General features: G+C 37.6%; 1 protein-coding gene across 5 annotated transcripts in view; it reads left to right on the top strand.

The window, feature by feature from the left end:
* sash1b (SAM and SH3 domain containing 1b) overlaps positions 1-20,120 on the top strand; it is a 105,943-nt gene that overhangs the window by 73,345 nt on the left and 12,478 nt on the right. For 2 of the 5 annotated variants that reach the window (XM_079633667.1, XM_079633668.1), the window contains exons 3-11: positions 9,450-9,578; positions 10,183-10,230; positions 10,388-10,437; positions 14,081-14,118; positions 15,423-15,509; positions 15,623-15,735; positions 15,859-15,960; positions 18,726-18,858; positions 19,355-19,743. In XM_079633667.1, the coding sequence (XP_079489793.1) occupies positions 9,450-9,578; positions 10,183-10,230; positions 10,388-10,437; positions 14,081-14,118; positions 15,423-15,509; positions 15,623-15,735; positions 15,859-15,960; positions 18,726-18,858; positions 19,355-19,743 (1,089 nt within the window). Of the gene's footprint in view, positions 1-123; positions 338-6,718; positions 6,951-9,449; positions 9,579-10,182; positions 10,231-10,387; positions 10,438-13,854; positions 14,002-14,080; positions 14,119-15,422; positions 15,510-15,622; positions 15,736-15,858; positions 15,961-18,725; positions 18,859-19,354; positions 19,744-20,120 lie in introns of those variants that run through there. The other 3 variants (XM_079633670.1, XM_079633669.1, XM_079633671.1) reach the window with 3 other exon arrangements.

Raw genomic sequence — 20,120 nt, 5'->3', positions numbered from 1 at the left:
GTAATCTTATCTGCTTCTGCCCCATCAGCCTCACAGACACACATTTTAAAGTACATAGGAGGGAGTTTGACTGTCCCGCAGCGAGAGATAGAGAGAGAGAGAGAGAGAGAGGGAGAGAGAGGGGGAGAGAGAGAGGGGGGGCGGTTTCGCAGCTCCACCCTGGAGTGTATTCCGTGTCGTTTGCTCACCGCTGGCCGTGTGATGGATGTGTGTGTGTGGGTCAGTCCTCCATTCACAGCAGCGTGTGTATTGTTCTCCGAGCGTGCAGGGAAAGTTTCAGCAGTCAAACTGAGCTTGTTGAAGACACAGGAGCCGCATGTTAGACTGGAGACCAATGGTGAGTGTGACTTTTCAAAGGGTTTTACTTTGTTCTCCCAGGGAATATTATAACTGTCGTGATGCTTTAAATGAATTAACACACTTGTGTGAATATGATGTCAATGCTTTTGAAGATCATTAGATGCTCTTTGTTGATATTGCTCAAACTGTCTGGCTAGTTTGTTTTATGTTTTTAACACTGTTAATCGTGTGCAATTCAACTTTTTAATGTTAGGACATTTACAGATTCATTTCAGCTTTAGATTATGTTTTGACAGTTATATGTTTTAAGAAATGTAAGAATAAAGTTTAATAAAATATAGAACTTTCGAGTTCTTCCCATGTGACAACTAGCTCTGTTTATCAGGAAGCTGAAGCGTTGTTATATTGCAGATGTTGTCGTTTATTCAGTCGTTGTTGCTCAGATCCTAAGCACCACAAACTGTGTGAACATCCATCTTGTAAGGCAAGATGTGTCACAAAATGAGTTATTTTGTATTGTAAATAAGTAGTTTGGCCCTTAACCTTTTCTAAAGTCAGCATTTTATTTTTCCATTTCTCTCATAAATAGACAAACTTTTTGAGATGTCTGTTTGAAAATGATATTTCAACCAACAGTACTTACGTTAATTTTAGTGTTTGGTGTTCTGCTTTAATGAGAATCGCTGTTGAGAATAATGAGTGAATGAATAATAGATATGCTTGAAGATGATGAAATGAAGGATGTCGGAGTAAAAGCAGGAAGGCTGAGAAGCAGACAGGGATCAGATCAGAGCATATGTACTTGATTAAAGAGACTCTTTGGCGTAAACGTTTCAGTTCGTGGACCCCGCAGGCAGGGCGAGAGAAACACAGAAACTCCTCACACACCAGCTGCAGAACATACTCATCAATTATAAACTTTTAAGACTTTTTCCCTCCACATTTTTGTGTGGGATAATCAATGACAGTGATGCAGCTGAATGTATCGTTGGGATTTAATGGTTGTCATTTCCTGTTTCCCAGAGCCAGAACGTGTGTGTGTGTGTGTGTGTGTGTGTGTGTGTGTGTGTTAGGAGGTGATGTGCATTTGAAGCTCTTAAGTTTATGCTTTGGTGACCCTGCTGTGTATGTCAGGATCTCTGTTTTCCTTCTAAATCAATCCAAGGAGGGAAGAGAGAGAGCTTTAGCTGAGAATTTTGGACACAAACATATTTTTTCTTTTTTGGTTGCTAAGATGTTGTGGTGTGTTCTCTCACTGAAAGTTCACCCTTGCATGTTTATATGTAATATGTATATGTAAGTTCAGTGAAAATCTAGTTTAGAAAACTTAAAAAATCTCTAATATTAAACCTCAAAGAGTTAGTTTACTCAACATTTAAAATGCTGTGATTAATTACTCACCCTCATGTCGTTCCAAACATCTTTAGAACACAAATGAAGATCTTTTCCACTTTCAAGCCCCAGAAAGGTAGTAAAGACATCATTACACCGTGTCCTAACCAGACGCGATGCGATAAGATCCAGCGACAAATAATTTGTCTGTCCACATTAGACGTGACGCGACTGCCAGATGCGTACAAATCAATCAAAACCCACAGCCAATCAGAACAGCGTGTGGGCGGGCTCTCGCGTCAAGTGCACAGCACCAGTAACATTATTCAAATACATAGGCTACTGAGTTACTAAAACAATCTTTGTCAAATAATATACTTGTTTCTTCACAGTTTGAACGTTCTTGTTTCCATTTGTTTAATTTGAAGATCTGAGGTGAATTATCCATTGTTGCTTTTACAGCTACAAAGCTGGAGCACTAAATGATATTCAAAGTCACATTACACGCTTTTAACATTAAATAAAGCACATAAACAGTGCCTGAGATTATCATTGCCACACTTTGTGTTTGTTGTAAAAGCGCAACGTCGCAGAAAAATAGAAACTGTTTCTGGGTGGCGAAGACAGTGTGTGTGGAGAAAATGGTGTTTTTTTTTGTCAATGGGAAATTGATTGGATGGATGTGGTTTGCTATTGGTGGATCTCGTGTGAGTGACAGGTTGTCCCGCCCTCATGCCAGTAAACGTGCAATCAGAGAAAAGATGTCACTGCAAGAGGGAGGGGAGTTATTTTGATTAAAGATTAAAGGGCTCAAGAATGAAAAAAACATATTGATGTGCAGTGATGAATCATTTATATATATAAAAAAAATAATTGATTTACACATCAGTGTGTTGATGCTGATGATAAGGAATTACAGTTGCAACATCTCATAATGTACCTCAAACTGAGTAGTGTATAACTGAGAAACGTCCTGCTCGAGTCGTCCTTGCGATGGAGGTTCGGGATGAATAACTAGTTCTTCCAATGTTTCATCATTGGATTTGCTCTCGGATTGACAGTGTGTACAATCACTGAGCTGTAGGAAGCCTCCGGATGGAGCTGAGGTTCACTTATGGTAATGAGGGTGTAGCTTCCGTGTAGTAGACCAATCATAACAAACTGTGCCATCTGGCCAATCAGAGAAGAGTTGCTTGCGGAGAGGAGGGATTTAGAGAGACTGATTCATCCATCGAGTCGTTTGAGAATCATTGAAAAATGTGATGTATGTATATTATGAGAAAATTGTAAGTTTTTTGACCTTTTGATGCATGTAAACATGTTGTAGGAGACCTCCAAAACATAATTAGGAGACTTAAAAATAGCATAATAGGGGCACTTTATTATATAAAAAATGTATTATACACTTGTATTAATTGTTAATGTAATGAATCAGCTGATGTAGCTTCATGGATCTGATGTGTGAGGTTGGCAGCGGGCCTGTATGAAGTGGAATCGATGCGACAGACACATTCCCCTCGGAGATATCGTCTCCCAGGAGCTGTTGAAAACTAATTGAGGTGAACGTGGCGTGACCCCCGGCTACCCGTACAGTCATCCAGACAGATAACCCGGGGAATTGGAGCCATTATAGCGGGTGTAATCCCCCCCTCACCCCCGTCATCTCATTCATCATGCCCAGGGTTCCCCGGTTAATGAGGAGGGCGACAGAGCGGCCCGTACACAGAGAGGAGAAGATAAATGAGCTGCTGCTCGTCCCGACACATGCGGACACCCTTGAGCCCATGATATGTTCCCTGGGTGATGTGACATTGCACCTCATTTAAAACCCTTTTAACTACAGTAGAATGGCACGCTCCTGTCCCACTAGTGGCTTGAGATGTTTGATGTAATGTTTGAATTCATTTTGCACTAGCTGGCGCATTTATATTCAGATTTGCATTTATATTATGTAGAAGATAATACTTAACATTCATTCAAGGTGATTAACATGATCCTTAATACTGGATTATATAAGAGTGAATCTCTCAAAACCCGGCAAGAACATGTCCAGGTCACAGTTTACACCATAATCAAAAGAAATCATTTATATTGCTCGTGTCTACTTATAGGATTATTCGTTTAATTTGTGATTAAAAAAAAAGACAATTATGCATATTTTCTCTCCAAATGGTTAATTACCATAATTGAAAAATATATAATTAGAATCCATTGACAATCGCAATTGAGAATAAATAAAATATATAAAAATTAAAGCAATATATGTATAATATTACATACAGTATATAATATAACATATGTAATGTAATATACATACTGCATATCATTATTTTTTGTTCATAAGGTTTGTGAGTTCTCTCTTCTGTGCATAATTTATATGCTGTTATGATCAATATGTCTCATTCATGCACATATACATGTGGCTTCACTGCTCATAGCTCTTTTTTATAGCTTGAAAATTGCTGTTTTCGTGCAATGAAAAGGCTGCACATAGGAGACAGCGAGCAGATCATGTGATTGAGCCATAATAAAGTGTTTATCACAGGCCGGCTGTGTTGGGCAGCTCAGATCAGAGACGTCCCGTCACAGAGCTTTTCTCTTCAGCATCGCTGCCTTTCTTAACTGATGAAAAGTGGCCAGATTTCGCGCAGCTTTGACTGGAGGGCATGTCACTTAACAAATGAATGGTTCTCTCTTCGAGGACAGTCGAGCCAGTCACAGAGAGCGCGACCACGGGACCCCTGTGCCTCTCGCGGCGGAGGAATGCGCATGTTTTCAGCCCTATGAAGGAAGCGTCTCACGAGTATAAGAATCTATTCTGTGCCTCAGATCTGCTCTGCATTCGTCGATATTAAATTACAGCATTTTTCTTGAAGAAGACACTGCATTTGAGACATTTTTAGCAAATTACAGTTATTGTCTAACCCAAGACATGTTTGATTATTTGAAAAGAGATCTCCCATGTTTATCTCCCATGTTTTTTCATTATTTATTTGGAGGACTGTGGGGAAAGAAACACAAACAGTGGGTCAGAGTTTCACAGTGGTCACTCTACTTTTAGACTGTGTCTGTGAGAATACAGAAAGAGCGTAAACCTCAGTATAACTATAACTGACCAGAATGAGTGTGTTAAACCATCTGGACAGTCCTAAACACACTAGTTATGGGATACATATTTTCAAATTCAGCTAGTAGCTAGTTTGACATGAGAAATATAATTTGCATTGATCTTTTGACATAGGTCTTTGTACTATTAAAACATCATGCAAGTTTCGTTGCTTAAAATGTCCTCGTCATTATAAACAAAAGCATTCATTAAATCAAGCTCTGAAAACCGCTCGTTTTGACGTTGCGGGATCTGCGATGTCACACGGGCGAATACATTTGCATACGACCACCTGCAGAGCAGGGTCGTTAAAAGTCGTTTAACAGCTGACATTTGCCTACACTGGGTGTGACGTGTGAGTGTCAAAAGCAAATACAACCCATTATAATCACTGGATTCAGAATACAGATGCACGTTCAGTTTCTGACATTCTGCATGAAATTGATAAATTGATGTCTCTAAATTGTATTTTATTACATTATTAGTGAACCTCAAGGAACATATTAAAATAATTAAAGTATATATATATATATATATATATATATATATATATATATATATATATATATATATATATATATACTTTAATTATTAATTAAATTATTAATAATTATTTAATTATATTGGGACACACACTCACAGACACACACACACACAGATAAGTCGCGTTGGTGTGTAAGTCACATTATTACATTCAGAAATAATGTAAATAAATGTAAACAATAAATAATGTAAATACAATGAAAGGTTTGCTAACATAATAAACACATTATAAACGTGTATTTCAGTTCCCCTCACTCCACAACAAATCCTTTAAATTTACCAGTATTTAGAGCAGGAATGAATTTATGAAACATAAATAGTTTGTAAAAAACTGTATTAAAAAAAACGTATAAACTCCAAGCCTAAACAAATTTATTTAAAGTAAAACTGCATCATACGTTCATTGCATCATATAAGTCAGTTTGCATGGATCATTTGACAAAAAGTGACTTATTTTCCATAAAATACGAATAATTTAAATGTTAGATTTACTTTACATTACTACTAAGGGTTTGATAGGCTTATTAAATATTCACATCAATTATAATTAAAGTAAAGTAAATGCAACTAAAGTGTTTTTTTATCTATAAAATGCGAGTGGTGTTTGCCAGCAGTTGCCATGTTCCTAGGATGTTGTACAAATGGTTGCTAGGTCGTTGCTAAGCAGTTGCTATTTTGAGTGTTTTTGCTGTCATTGCTGTCCACTTGCTACTCTGAAAGCTATTCTAAATTGCATTGCTTTGTGTTCTAGGTGTTTGCTAGTTTTTTGTGTACTCAGGGTAATGCAAAGTAGTTAAAATCAAGTGAAAATCATAAATCTGATCACATAGAGGATTAACAACACATCTCATCAACAAACTGCAGGATCTAAAGTACTGTAAAGTGTTTGTCAGATAAGTATTCATTAATAAGTATGAACAGTCATAATAGTGACGCTAATGAATGACTGTTAAATACTGACAGACATTAACATACTCATCAGTTAAACTATTATCTGTTTATCTTATTTAGCTTGAGGTGTTTGTTTTTATAATGAGTTTCCTTGTTTATGTCCTGGAAGGCTGTCGGGGTGTTGAATGGACGTCTCTGAGGGCTCATTGATGCATGTAAATCTGAGCCAAGCGCAGTCTTTGGAAGTGCCACTTCCTCCAGCACAGCGCGGCTCAGTCTGGAATATTAATCACCCTCAATAAGCTGCTCAGTGTCTGTGAACATCAGCCATGAGCGCGCAGGTGCGTGTAGACTCGGACAGACTTCAGGGGCTTTTGCACTCGTACAGGAGAGCGTTAAGAGAATGAAGTTGAGTAAATTTCTCCGCTTGGTTCATTGGCTGCTTTAAGTGTTGTAACTAAATCTCATGCTTGACTCCAGTTGGCTGTGGTTTGATTGTTGGACAGCAGGAGCGTTAAAGCCTGAAGACTTTCCAGATTTGTGCATTTCACTTTAATAATTTACCCATGAGTGAGGCATTATGTGTTTCCCATCTGAAGACAGGCTCTTGCCTTCTCGCTCTCTGTAAGGATGTTCTTTTAAAACTCAGTCTTATATTTGGAGCAGTGTTATATTTTTGACTATGGATAATGAAACAAACACTGATCAAGAAATTTGTGGGGATTTGAGCACGACAGACAGTTTTTCATATGTATGGGCAGACCTGATGAATATCTTGGTAAGTTTGTGAATTTTTATGTCTTCCAGAATGGTTTATTTTTTAATTAATAATAATAAAATCCTATTAATAATAATAATTTATATTTATATGTGTAATATTTATTGATATTTAATTATTATTAGAATTGTGTGGCTGTTAGTCAATGTCTAAATATGTCCTCTTTAGTCGGCATCCAATGTCTTCAGCATTTTTTGTTGTCTTTTTATAAATAGTTGCACAGTGAAAGTACTGTATTTGGATTTACTTTACATTGAATGTCACATTTGATTTGCTATTTTATTTTATACTACTCCTGGGGAGATGTTTCTTGATATTTTGTCAACTCACTTAAATAATGAAAATACACGGTAGCCTTTTAAATGTCATTGTTTTAATGTCAAATGTGTTTTGTCAGTGCCTTGGGTCATTTCAACAGCATTTCACACTGAGGTCAACTGAGAGTTTTTGTATTAGAAGAACATTTATACTGTTTATTTTTTTTTTCACATCGTTTAATCTTGTAAACTTATTTGCTATTAAAGAGGTTCTTATAATTTAGTTTGGAATCATAAGACTCCCAGCATCCCAAAACTTTCCCATCACCACTAAAGTACATTGTGTGCTTTGCTTAAATGGGTGAGTAAAACTTCAGTGTGCTAAAAATATTTGAGGGAATTTTTTAGGAAGATGAGCTTGCAGATCTTGAGATGATGCTTTGACCTCAGGCTCTCTGAGTTTACAAGAGAGGTCACGTCTCTGTGTGTCATACAATACCAGGAAGACGTGCTGAGAGAAAGTTGAATTCTTCTGACTGTGAACATTGAGTTTGGGCTTCTCCTTTCATGGATCTGTTGATCTCAGAGGTATTTCTGCAGTATGATGAAGGCCAGCAGGATATTGACCATAATCAGACATGAAGTGTCTTGCTGAAGGTCACAGCAGTGATAGTTTATAGGGAACTTTTCATTAGCCAATACATTGTAACACCTCCATAGTTGTGATTTAAGGGTGTGTTCACACTTGTAGTTTGGTTCTCTTGGTTCTTTTGATCTGGATCAAAAAAAGAAAATAATACATTTAATCCTGGATCGCTTGGCGTTCACACTTTCATCTTTAAAACCGAAACCTTAAGGTACAAAACCTACAATGCGCTTGTTGTGTGTCCGTACATATAATGGTATTTTTACCAGCTGAAAACTCACAAAGAGCTTATAAAATGTGTAACCGTGTGCTTGGCAATAGTGTGCATCGAGGGTGCATATCGACCGCAAAGTGCTAGTGAGCAGTGAGCACCCTTCTGAAACCAATAATGACTAAATAGGACACCTTACGGTCTCATGGACATGGCAGCTTATACTGCCTTTTTTACATAGGTCCACAATACCGAAAGTGCATATGAAGTGTGCCATTTTTGACAGGGCCTGTGAGAAAAACCAGGTATGCTTGAGAATTCTGTCCTTTTAGCGTCACATCTTGTGACATCACGTCCTGTTTTTGGTTCGATTACATGTCTTTGGTCCGTGTTGGCGTTCATATTTAATTCGAAATTCGAGTTCGTTTGGAAGCGGGCCGAGATTCATCTTTTCAGCGGTCTCGGTCCGCTTGTTTGGTGGCAGCGTTCACATTTATTCAAATGAACCACACCAACAGAGCAATCGCACCAGGGTTCATTATAATCGAGTCAAACCTGCCGTGTGAACACACCTTAAGACTTGAGGCCCGATCTAAGCGCATGGTCTAAAGCGCCAGCGCAAGTGCACTTAGGGCTCTTCTGAATTTAACGACGGGAAAAATGGTCGGCGCACCCGGCGCACGTTGTCCCTATTCGCTTAATGAGTAATGGGTGTGTTTTGGGCGTAACGTGATAAACCAATCAGAGTATCATCTCCCATTCCCTTTAAAAGCCAGTTGCGCTCGCGCCATGGCGGATTCGTTATTTACATGACGGAATTTACAAGCGGAAACGCTTCTCCAGAGAGGAAACGGATCCGCTCGTGCGCGAGGTTAAAGCACAAGCAGACCATCTACGGGACAAAGTGTACGCGCGTTGTGGACCCGCCTATAGGCACACATTACTAACGCGCTCTTTAAATATCAAAAATAATATTGCTCGATTGACTGTAGACCAGGTTTCGGTTGGTCAGTGGCGTAGTGTTTTTCAGTTGCCTCAAAATAGCAACGCGCCAACAATGCTCCTGAACACACCTCATTTTCAGACTAGCACACCCATGCGCGAACAGATTGCTATTTAAACAAAGTGGCGCTGGAAAATGATAACTGCGTCGGGCTGAAACTAGCAAAAAGCACTTGCGTCGCGCCTGGCGCTGCATTGCGCAGCGTGTATGATAGGGTCCTTGGAGTCTAACAGCTTTCAAATGCACTAAGCTGCTCTTTTGAGTGTTGTTTGGTCTGAGAGCTGGATATCCGTCACAGTTTTGCGATGATTATAAAGGCAGTTTTTTTCCACACTGCTGTTTTCAAACTGCAAATAATAAGTGCATTGTTTGTGTGTTGTAGGATGGCTCTCTGGGTAATATTGAGGACCTGGCCCAAGAGTATTCAGAGTATTACAGCACATCTTACAGCGAAGTGTGTGACAGAATGGAGGAGTTACGCAAACGCAGAGTGGCTCAAGAAGCAGAGACGGTAAAACACTCACACAAGCCTCTGTTTAAGGGCATATTGTACACTTCTAAAGCCTTTATTATTATTATTATTTTATAAACTCCACCTACACTACCGTACACTACTAAGTTTGGGGTTGGTAAGATTTTTTTATGTTTTTGAAAGAAGTCTCTTCTGCTCACCAAGACTGCATTTATTTGAACAAAAATATAGTAAAAATAGGAATATTGTGAAAATGTATTACAATTTGAAATAACTGTTTTCTATTTGAATATATTTTAAAATGTAATTTACTCCTGTGATGCAAAGCTGACTTTTCAACATCATTACTCCAGTCTTCATGTCACATGATCCTTCAGAAGTCTTCTATATTCCTCATTCTCTAAAATATATTCTAATATTCTATATTCTAATCATTCATATGCTGAAAATGTGAGGACTTTGACTCCTCATTTTAAAACACCACCTCACACCACTGATATATACCTACAAATATTGCTTCACAATGAGAATGATGGTAAGATGTGTCATTTGGTTCGGCAAGATAGTGTTATCAGAGACTGAAGGAATGAACAGTTTGTCATTGAGTGTTTTGTTTAACTTGCTGCATGACTTTGCTTCTCAGGCAAAGGCTGAATCAACAACATCCCTTCAGCTGCGGTTGGAAATCCAGGTGGGTGGATTAATCACAGAATGACCCGTCCAGGAACCGGTGCTTTTGTGGGAAAGGCACTAAAAGTGTCATCTTTACTCTTTGTTCAAACACTTTTACACTATTTCAGTCTTTATTTACTGTTAAGAGTCTAAAATGTCTTTATTTTCCCTCCCAGGAGTCATTGGGGCTGTCTAGCGCTGTGTCCACACCTGAGGTCGAGAGAAGGTACATGACATCTTGTTGCATTTTTAGTGTTTCTCATCCAGACTTCGCAAACTGCGCTCGTTTCAAGAACATGATTATGGGACTTTCTAGTAGCAAATGTTTAAGATTCCATAACGAGAAATGATGAGATATTTTGAGTTCCTGGACATTCTTAAATAAGACCCCGCAGCCCTGAGAGTTACTCAACAATGAAACCCATCCGGCCATCAGGACATTGGAGATGATGCATGTATTTCCTGTTGACCCCTTTTTTCCTAATTTCTCTTTTTCCTTCCTTTCATTGTCCACCGGATGAGATATAATCTGAATCACCACCATCAGCATGTTAATACACGTAATGCACGGGTCAATTTAGTTATTTTTGTTTCATTATTCGCAATATGAACTGCATGAGTAAAACAAAACTTGTGGCTCTAAACTCTGATTGGATGAGCCACTGTCAGAATTATTGTAAAATAAACCGATAAACTACACAAGGTACCATGTGGTACAGGGATTTTACCCTAATTAAAGGATTTTTAATGGTGAAACTCTCTTAAATAATTGTAAAATGATGGTAAAATGTCTCAGGGTTTATTGTATTTATAAATAGCATCTATATTCAATAAAAATAATCCATGGTAATTAGTGAAAATAAAATAAAAAGTTCAATAAGAATGAAAGAGAGGTTTTCTAGATGTGAGCACAACCATCACATCCTTGTGGATTTTCCCTGCAAAACCGGCCCGATTCCTTCACATAAAAATCAGTCTACAGGCTTGTATTATTAAAACCATTATTGCGTTGTGTTACTAGCTGTTCACACATTGGCAATACAAAAAGCAATTTATACATAAATGTTATATATTAGCCTACATAACATATATAATATTAGCCAAAAGTTGCACATTAGCCATACTTATACCAAGTTTGGAGTCGGTAGTTTTTTGTTTTTGTTTGGGGTTTATTTGTGAAAGAAATTAAAGTTTTTATTTGGCAAGGATGCATTAAATTGATCAGAAGGGACAGAAACGACATTTATAATGTATCAAAAGATTTCTATTTCAAACTGCATCACAGTTTCCACAAAAATATCTGAAATTATTATTGAGCTACAAATCATCATATTAAAATGATTTCTGAAGGATCATGTGACACTGAAGACTGGAGTAATGATGCTGAAAATTCAGCTTTTGAATCAAATTTATTTAAATAGAAAAGTTTTTTTTATGTAATGATATTTCACTATATTACTTTTTTTTACTCTCTTATTGATTAAATAAATGCAGCCTTGTTGAGCATAAGATAATTATTTCAAAAACATTTAAAAATGTTATTGACTCCAAACTTTTGAACCCCACTGTTAACTCATACTGCTCTGTTTTATAAATAGGTGACGCAAATAAATTATATTCCATTGTGCTGTAAACAGCTGATAGTTGAGTTAATGATCAATGTTACTTGGTGAAATAATTATTTTTAATGTCAATGTGTATTTAAAATATCATTACTATAAATTGTTTAACATGATGAATAAAATTAATGAACATGCAGGATACATTTGTTTGCAGTTTAGCATGTGTCTGTCTATGGGTGGGTAGTCTCAGCCTCGAAGTCACGCCCACGGAACGTTGGCTAAACGTCTGATGCATATGGTACACTTAACTGGAAAGACTTCAGGAATGTCGAAGTCGTCATCTGATTGGTTGAATTTGATCGGATTTCCGGGGGGTCGCGAGTGTCGCGTTTATTTTCGGTCCGCCGGGAAACAAAGCGCAGACGTGTGATTGCGGACGAAAAACTGTTGTGTTTACATGAGTGACAATGAGCATTTATCAAGATCAGCTAAACGTAGAAAGTATGCGAGGTTCATGGCATAGACTCTTTAAAGGGGTCATGACATGTTTTTTTTTATTTTATTATTGTTCCCTTAGGTGCAAATATAGTATTACTATAGTTTTTTTTACAATTTTTTTTTTAAAATGTAGTGATTTATGACCTTTTCCCACCCTGTTTTTCATCCTCTGATTCAAACAGTCTGTTTTGGGGGTGTTTCCCCTTTAAGAGTTCACTGTTAACGCCCACTGTTATGATTGGCTAACGTCAGTGCCTATGCATCAATTATTAACGCCCCCAGCCAGAATATTTGCGGATTCAGCGTATTTAAAAAGTAGTTTAAAGTTTTAAATACATTACTTACAGTTTGCGTCGTCGTTGTTGAGCCCAGAATAGTCGGCATGGACTTATCTTTGAGCAACAGTTTTCTGGCAAAGCCAGCATCATTTTGGGATTTGTTCTCAAAACAGTCATCCTTCAAATGTATAGAACAAACGCTTAAACTAAGATGTCTAAGATTAAACTAAGATTAAACTAAGAACGCTTTAAGAGATGTCCAGGAGTTTTGTTTGAGGCACTTAGTGGAGACTTGTTGCACGCCGGTCTGTTGTTGTGGGGACATTTCCACGCCCCGAAACGTGACGCTGAACGAAACGAACTGTAATTGGTTGTTTGACATGTCGGTCAAACGGCCTTATGGGCGGGCCTTGGCCAAAGAAAGCTGCTATGAATTCCAGACCTTCAGCCGTCAGTCTGAAGGTCTGGCTACGCGAGACTAAGGGGTGGGTGATATACCGTAGACACGATTATACTTGTAAACAGTCATTTATGCTGTAAGAACGTAAACAGAGTTGAGAAAGAAAGCGCATGTGTAACAGTATATTTGATCTGTGCATTCGGTCTTAAAGTGACAGCAGCCTTATAAACCGTCTGTGCTAATCAAACAATCTCACTGCTCTTGACTGAATCGCTTTTGTAACTTTAATAAGAGTAAATGTATATTTAATTTACACAGTGAAGACTATCCAGTGTTTTTTTGCACATTTGATTACAACAATTTATGTAGTATTCCTTATTTGGTGCTTGAGTTTTTCAGGCAGGTCTATTTAATTTGTGTCTTTGTTCTATTGTAGTTTTTTGTCCCATTGCTTGTAATTAGTTCCCTTGTCCCTATTTTATCACTGACTGTTTTCTTGTCTTCAGTGAGCTTGAGCATTTTTTTATTTTTTTTTACTTATGTTAGGCTAGTACTACTTGTTTGTGGTATTGAAATTGAGATTTAGAAAATTTCAATGGTAATGTTGATATATAAACTTTATTTAAAGCAAAAGTAACTATAACGTGATACTATATATCATTACCGTGAAATAAAATGGCTCATATCATGATATAAGATTTTGGTCATATCGCCCAGCCCTAAATCTGTCCTCACGTGGCTAAAGAGATCTCAGGTACATGCTAAAATCAGCAGCACCCGTCAGCTGAGAGAAAGACAAATAAAGAGAGGGGGACAGGAATTTACAAGCCATGTGAGCGCTCTGTCACTCTAAAACCCCTCCGGTGCGTGAAAAAGCCTCCATTGTTGCTGTGAGGTGTGGTGTGGTGTGCCGGCCGACAGCAGCGTGTCTTTATTCGCTCTGACAGACGGCCGAGTCTAATCCACTGCCCCACAGGCAACATGGACACCAGTTAGGACAGACAGATGAATGGATAGGGGTTGAAAATGAAGAAAATAATGTGGGAGAGCAGGTGAGATGAGACTGTGTGACGATGTTTTGATGGAGGCACTTTTGCTGGAGTTCATGCATGTTTGTACTTTTACTTTCAGGCAGTCAATGAACAAGTCCAGCTCTGAAGACGGATCCGGTTAGTAACATATTTTGTGTTTGTTGATTTATTGTTGTCTAAAAACTTGTAAAATCAGGGTTCCCACAGTCAGAGAAAACCTGGGACTATCAGGGAGATTTAAAATTGGAAAAAGCCAAGAGTGAGTCTACATTTTTGTTTTGCATTAAAATGCTTAATTGGCTAAGCAGTGATCTTTTGTAAATGCACTATACAATTATTTATGAAATCTTAAGTTTAATTGACCAAAAGGTGTGTGAACCCTTTTAAAAACACATGTCGGTCAGATGTTTAGACATACTCTTTCCTTAGTATGACTATATTCTACTTCTCAATGAACTTTATGTGGTGCATCCTGGGATGATTTTAAACACGGTTGAAGGAGTTCACGTTGTTTTTTCCTTCGCTGATCCAAATTATATATTTTTTCAATTATATTACTGTTCAAGGGGTTGTTAGACAGTAAGAGTGTTTAATGTTTTTAAAGAATCTCTTATGGTCACCAAGGATGCATTTATTTGATAAAAATACCAGTAAAAACAATAAGATGTTATTACAATTTCATCATTATTTCTATTTGAATTAGGGCTGTGAACCGATTAATCCTAATCGCATCCAAAATAAAAGTTTGTGTTTACATAATAAATGTGTGTGTATAATTATTTTGTATAAATAAATACACACACGTGCATGTATATATTTAAGAAAAATGTGTTATTTATATATGAAATATTTATATTTATATATAATATAAATTATATATAAATCTATATACAGTATATATATGCAAATATTTCTTAAATATATACAAGCATGTGTGTGTATTTATATATATATATATATATATATATATAATAATTATACACAGTACACACACATTTATTATGTTAACACAAACTTTTATTTTGGATGCGATTAATCGCGATTAATCGTTTAACGGCCCTAATTTGAAATGCATACATTTGAATACATTTCAAAATGTAATTTATTCCTGTGATGCAAAGCTGAATTCTAGCATCATTACTCCAGTCTTCAGTGTCACTTGATAATTCAGAAATCAGTCTAATATAATGATTGGCTGCTCAAACATTTCTTATTATTATAAATGTTGAAAATAGTTGTGGTGCTTCATGTTGAGTACATTTTCATAGTCATATCATAGTTATACCTTTCCCTTCAGGATTCTTTCATGTATAGAAATTCCAAAAGAACAGCATTTATTAGGCACAACTGATATTTGTCTACAAAACTCTTTAAGATAAAGTGAAAAAAAAAAAAAAATGTTCTCGAAACATTTGTTGAGTGTAAAACTTTGTTTCTAACAGCAGGGAGGTGGGACAGAAAGAAAAACAAATCGTTCTGGCAAAACTTCCGCAAGGCACAGAAAGGGAGCGTCCGAGCGCCGCCGAAAGGTTCTTCTCCCATTTCTAATCACAATTTCATTAGATTTTCATATCTAGAAGATTAAATCTAGATATAACATTGCTTGAAATGATATGTATGACCTTTGACCTCTGGTCTACAGGGGAGGATCCTGGCTTTGTGGCCAGTGAGATCACGATGAGTGATGAAGAGCGCATCCAGCTGATGATGATGGTGAAGGAGAAGATGATCACCGTGGAGGAAGCCTTGGCTCGGGTATGGACCCATTTTGCCTCCATAATGTGATGCATTTACAAAATGAAATATGAAAGCAGTGTAGGATGGGACTTGATTTTACTCGCCCAAACATTTGCTAACATGCATTTTACTGTCCCTCAGCTGAAGGAATACGAAATGCAGAACAAGCAGCCCAACAGCGTGGACACGACCAACTGGACCGACACACCCAGTCCCTCCATGACCGAATCCTCCTACTGTAATGTAAGTTTCCCAGTCACCCTCTGCGTTTGCCAATGAGACGTTCTCGCATGCCAGATCCCGTGAGCCACATCCTTGTTTGTTGTGATGAACTTGTTTATTGGCAGATCTTCTGTCTATAGACTCTCACAGCAGGGTTTTTCACCTGCTATCTGTGGGATTTGTCACCCCTCCATCCCCCCATCATGTCCTAGAGATGAACCACGGCCCCTCTGGGCCTCCAGGCAGGGTCCTATTCATCCACTCAATGCTGTAACCCCCCATTGTGTGTTTTTGGCCGGTTGAATGCAGGGCTGCTCTCTCTTCAGCGGCCCAGCAGCTCTTTTGTGCAGGGATTGTGTGATTAAGGCGCTGGGATCCAGGAAGCCATTCCACCAATTCCACTGGACAGAGCCGCCGTTTACCATTTGGTGCATTCTGTAAAAAGTCGTTTGGGGCTTTTTGATTTTAGTTATTGTGTTCGCTAAGACCAGCATCACTGTTCGTCTCTGTCGGGCGGAAACCTCGTATCTCCAAAAACTCTACTTACTCTACTTAAAAAACACTGTATTTTTATTCAATAATTAAACGCTGCGTTGTCAAAGTTGATATTGTAGTTTTATATAAGGCTTGCATGAGTCATTATATTATTAACATTTTACCAAAATCAAGCTTGAAATGGACTTACACTGTAAAAAATTATTGTTGGTTTAACTTAAAAAAGTAAGTTACCTGGTTGCCTTAAATTGAGTTCATTGAAATTAAACAATTGAGTTAATACAATGGAGGAGATTGGTTTAATCAATAGAAACTCAAAATATTATGTTATCTGAACTACATTAATTATCTAAGTTGATTTGACAAAAGATAAAAAGTTGTGATTACAAATAATGCAAACATTTTTTACAGTGTACAAGGTTTTTGACCTGAGAATTTAGGACATACTGTACATGTTTTGGCCATCATTAGAACGGCCGCACCGGTTTTATTAACTTAGGGGTTATAAAGTTTACTGTAGCTATGTGGGTGCTCAGTTTTTTTCTGCCATTTGGACAAAATCTCATGTTATTAAAGATGAAGTGCTACGCACAGGCTATTTAAGACAGTATTGCTATGACTCGATGACAAATGCTTAACTAAGACTCTTCTTCAAATACATAAAACATTAGCCTTAATATATATAGATATTAAGGCTGTCAAAAGATTAATCGTGATTAGTCGCATCCAAAATAAAAGTTTGTGTTTACATAATATATGTGTGTGTACTGTGTATAATTATTATGTATAAATACACACACATTCATTAAGAAATAATTGCATTTATATACTGTATATACATTTATATAATTTATATTATATATAAATATTTTATATATAAATATAACCAATTTTTCTAAAATATATACATGATTGTGTGTTTTTTTTATATATATCTAAATAATTATACACAGTAAACACACATATATTATGTAAACACAAACTTTTATTTTGGATGCGATTAATCACGATTAATCTTTTTATATGTATATACAGTAAATGTTTGACTGGCAGTTTGAGGATACAAGTATAAGTCACAAGCTATTGCTTCTCGTTGATTAATTATTTGCAAAACACACAGACAGACATAAAGGGTAACCATAGTAATAATTTATTGAAAACATTGAAGAAATATATGGAGATATGATATGAGGTTCCGGCCCGACATCGACGTATTATTATTATTATTACTATTATTATAAGGTTAGAGATATGAATAACCCTCTAAAACCACTTTTCATTCCACTGACTTGTATTCAAACACATGCGAACGCAGGAGACCGCCGAACGCTTCGGATTTCACTGCATTCCAAAGTTCAAGTTTGGCGAACTCGGTCCGAATTGGTATCATTATTGTACCATGGTACCTCCATGATGCTTTTATGCGAGGGATTCAGCGTTCTCAGTGCTGACCGGTTATTATAGTGTCTGTGTTTTCATCGATGACAATGGAATTTTACAGATGCCAATTACATAACATCCCACCCGCTGAAATAGCTCGTCTGAAACGCTCAGTTCTCAGACTTGCACACAAGAGCCGTTTATAACAGACGTTAGCAGACTCTTAATAGTCTCACACTGACTGTATTTGACATTTCACCGGGGTTTATTTCAGGTCTTGTGATCTTCTGTGGGTCTGAACTGTGGCAAGAACTACACAGTGCTCTCATTTATGAACCATAAACGATGAGTAATTTTAGGTGAGATGTGGCTGTCTCTTCTCGCGCGTGGTTTCTGAGCCTAACCAGTTTGCCGCTAAAACAGAGGCTTCTGAGAAATACTTCTCTACCTGCTGGAAAATAAGCGCTCAAGTCTGTGATAATCTGGTCTTCAGATCTGTGTGTGTGGGATATGGTTTATGGTCCAACAGGTGAAAACGCCTCTCTGTAATAACACATCATTTGAGGAATAATTCATGTCTGGAGCGCAAACGTTGCAGGACAAGTTACATTTAAATGAGCCTGTTTACAGCTTCTCTGTTGATTCACCGCCTGTGTTATCATTTGTATTTGGAGGATTATGGTTTACCATAAACTAAAGACCACTGAAAGTGGTCAATGAGTCAAAATACTTTCCATTACATGTAAAGTACCTTGAATGTGGCTTCTTTTCTTTTTTCTTTTTCTTTTGTTATTTGAATTCATTCTTTTTATTCTTGTTTAATATTGTGTTTTGTTTTATTTTATATTTTGTTGTTTTCTACGTATTTTGTTGATATTTATTTTGTTTTCTATTGTCTGTTGTTTGTACAGTCGAGAGAACAGTCGGAGGACGAGCTGGAAGAGTCCGTCACCTTTCGCCGACTCCATAAACTCGTTAATTCAACTCGACGCGTGAGAAAGAAGTTAATCAGAATTGATGAGGCCAAAAAACACGGATCAAAAGGTGAGAAGTGAATGCATTTCTTTAACTTTTCACAATCATACATTCTCATGTCACAAATCACACCTGACATTAACATAGCTGTGCAGATGTATGCAGAACATCTAGGATAATCATTTTTTTTACAGTAATAGAAAAATCACCGTGGAGTGATTTCGAGTTTCACAACTCTGGTGCGATTGCTCTGTTAGTGTGTGCTTCATTTGAATAAGTGTGAACGCTGCCATCCGAACTCTGGTGCACAACCAAACAAGTGGAGCGAGACCCCTGAAAAGATGATTCTCAATCCTTTTCCAAACAAGCTCTGGTGTGGTACGAATTAAATATGAATGCAACACGGACCAAAGACATTTAAACGAACCAAAAACAGGAAGTGATGTCACAAGATGTGACCCTGAAAGGAAAGAATGCTCAAGCATGCGCTGAGACCAGGAAAGTGTATTAAGAAAGTAAATGGGGTCAATGGTTTTTAGGTTGACTTGCTGTGTTTCTCCTCCAGACCCCGCGAGTCCTGAAGCGTTCCCGTCGGGCGAAGAGGGCTTCCCTCTCTACTCGGGGGTGCACAAACGTCTTGCCCTGTCTCAGGGTGACGGTCTGAGCTTCGTGCTTCATGAACAGCTGTCTCTGGACAGAGACTCGGACAGTCTGACCACGTCTCCCTCGTCCAGCAGCTTAGACACCTACAGCAGCCACAAGCTCTTCAGGGCCTTCAGTAAGTGCAGTCAGGGGCCGGAGCCGGCGTCGGGACCCGGAGGAGCAGTTTCTGGGCTGGACGCGGGCAGCGGTTCCTCCTTCTCTGAGGCAGACGCTGAAGTCGAGCCCAGGATGTCCCGCTCTGTGACCGACGGGGAGATGAGACGAGCCCTGAGCCCCTCCAACTACCATGGAGTGAGTATAAGCACTGTTCTGTGTTTTTGTATTGTATTGTATTGTATTGTATTGTATTGTATTGTATTGTATTGTATTGTTTTGTATTGTATCGTTTCGTTTCGTTTATTTATTTATTATTTATTTATTATTTATTTTATTATTATTATTTATTGTTTGATGAGCCCTGAGCCTCTCTAATGGAGTTGAGTACAGGTATTTTGTATTTATTTATTTATTTTTATTTTTTATTTATCCACCACAACGTTTTGTCTTTCAAGCCTTTATTTGTTATAATTTTGATGATTATGGCTTACAGCTATGAAAAGCTGTAAGCCATAATCATCAAAATTATAACAAATAAAGACTTGAAATATCTCACTTTGCATGTAATGAAT

The sequence above is a fragment of the Phoxinus phoxinus genome, assembly GCF_949152265.1.
Source record: "Phoxinus phoxinus genome assembly, chromosome: 13".
In the NCBI taxonomy this organism is placed as follows: Eukaryota; Metazoa; Chordata; class Actinopteri; order Cypriniformes; family Leuciscidae; genus Phoxinus; species Phoxinus phoxinus.
This window is presented reverse-complemented; position numbering and strand designations above follow the sequence as displayed.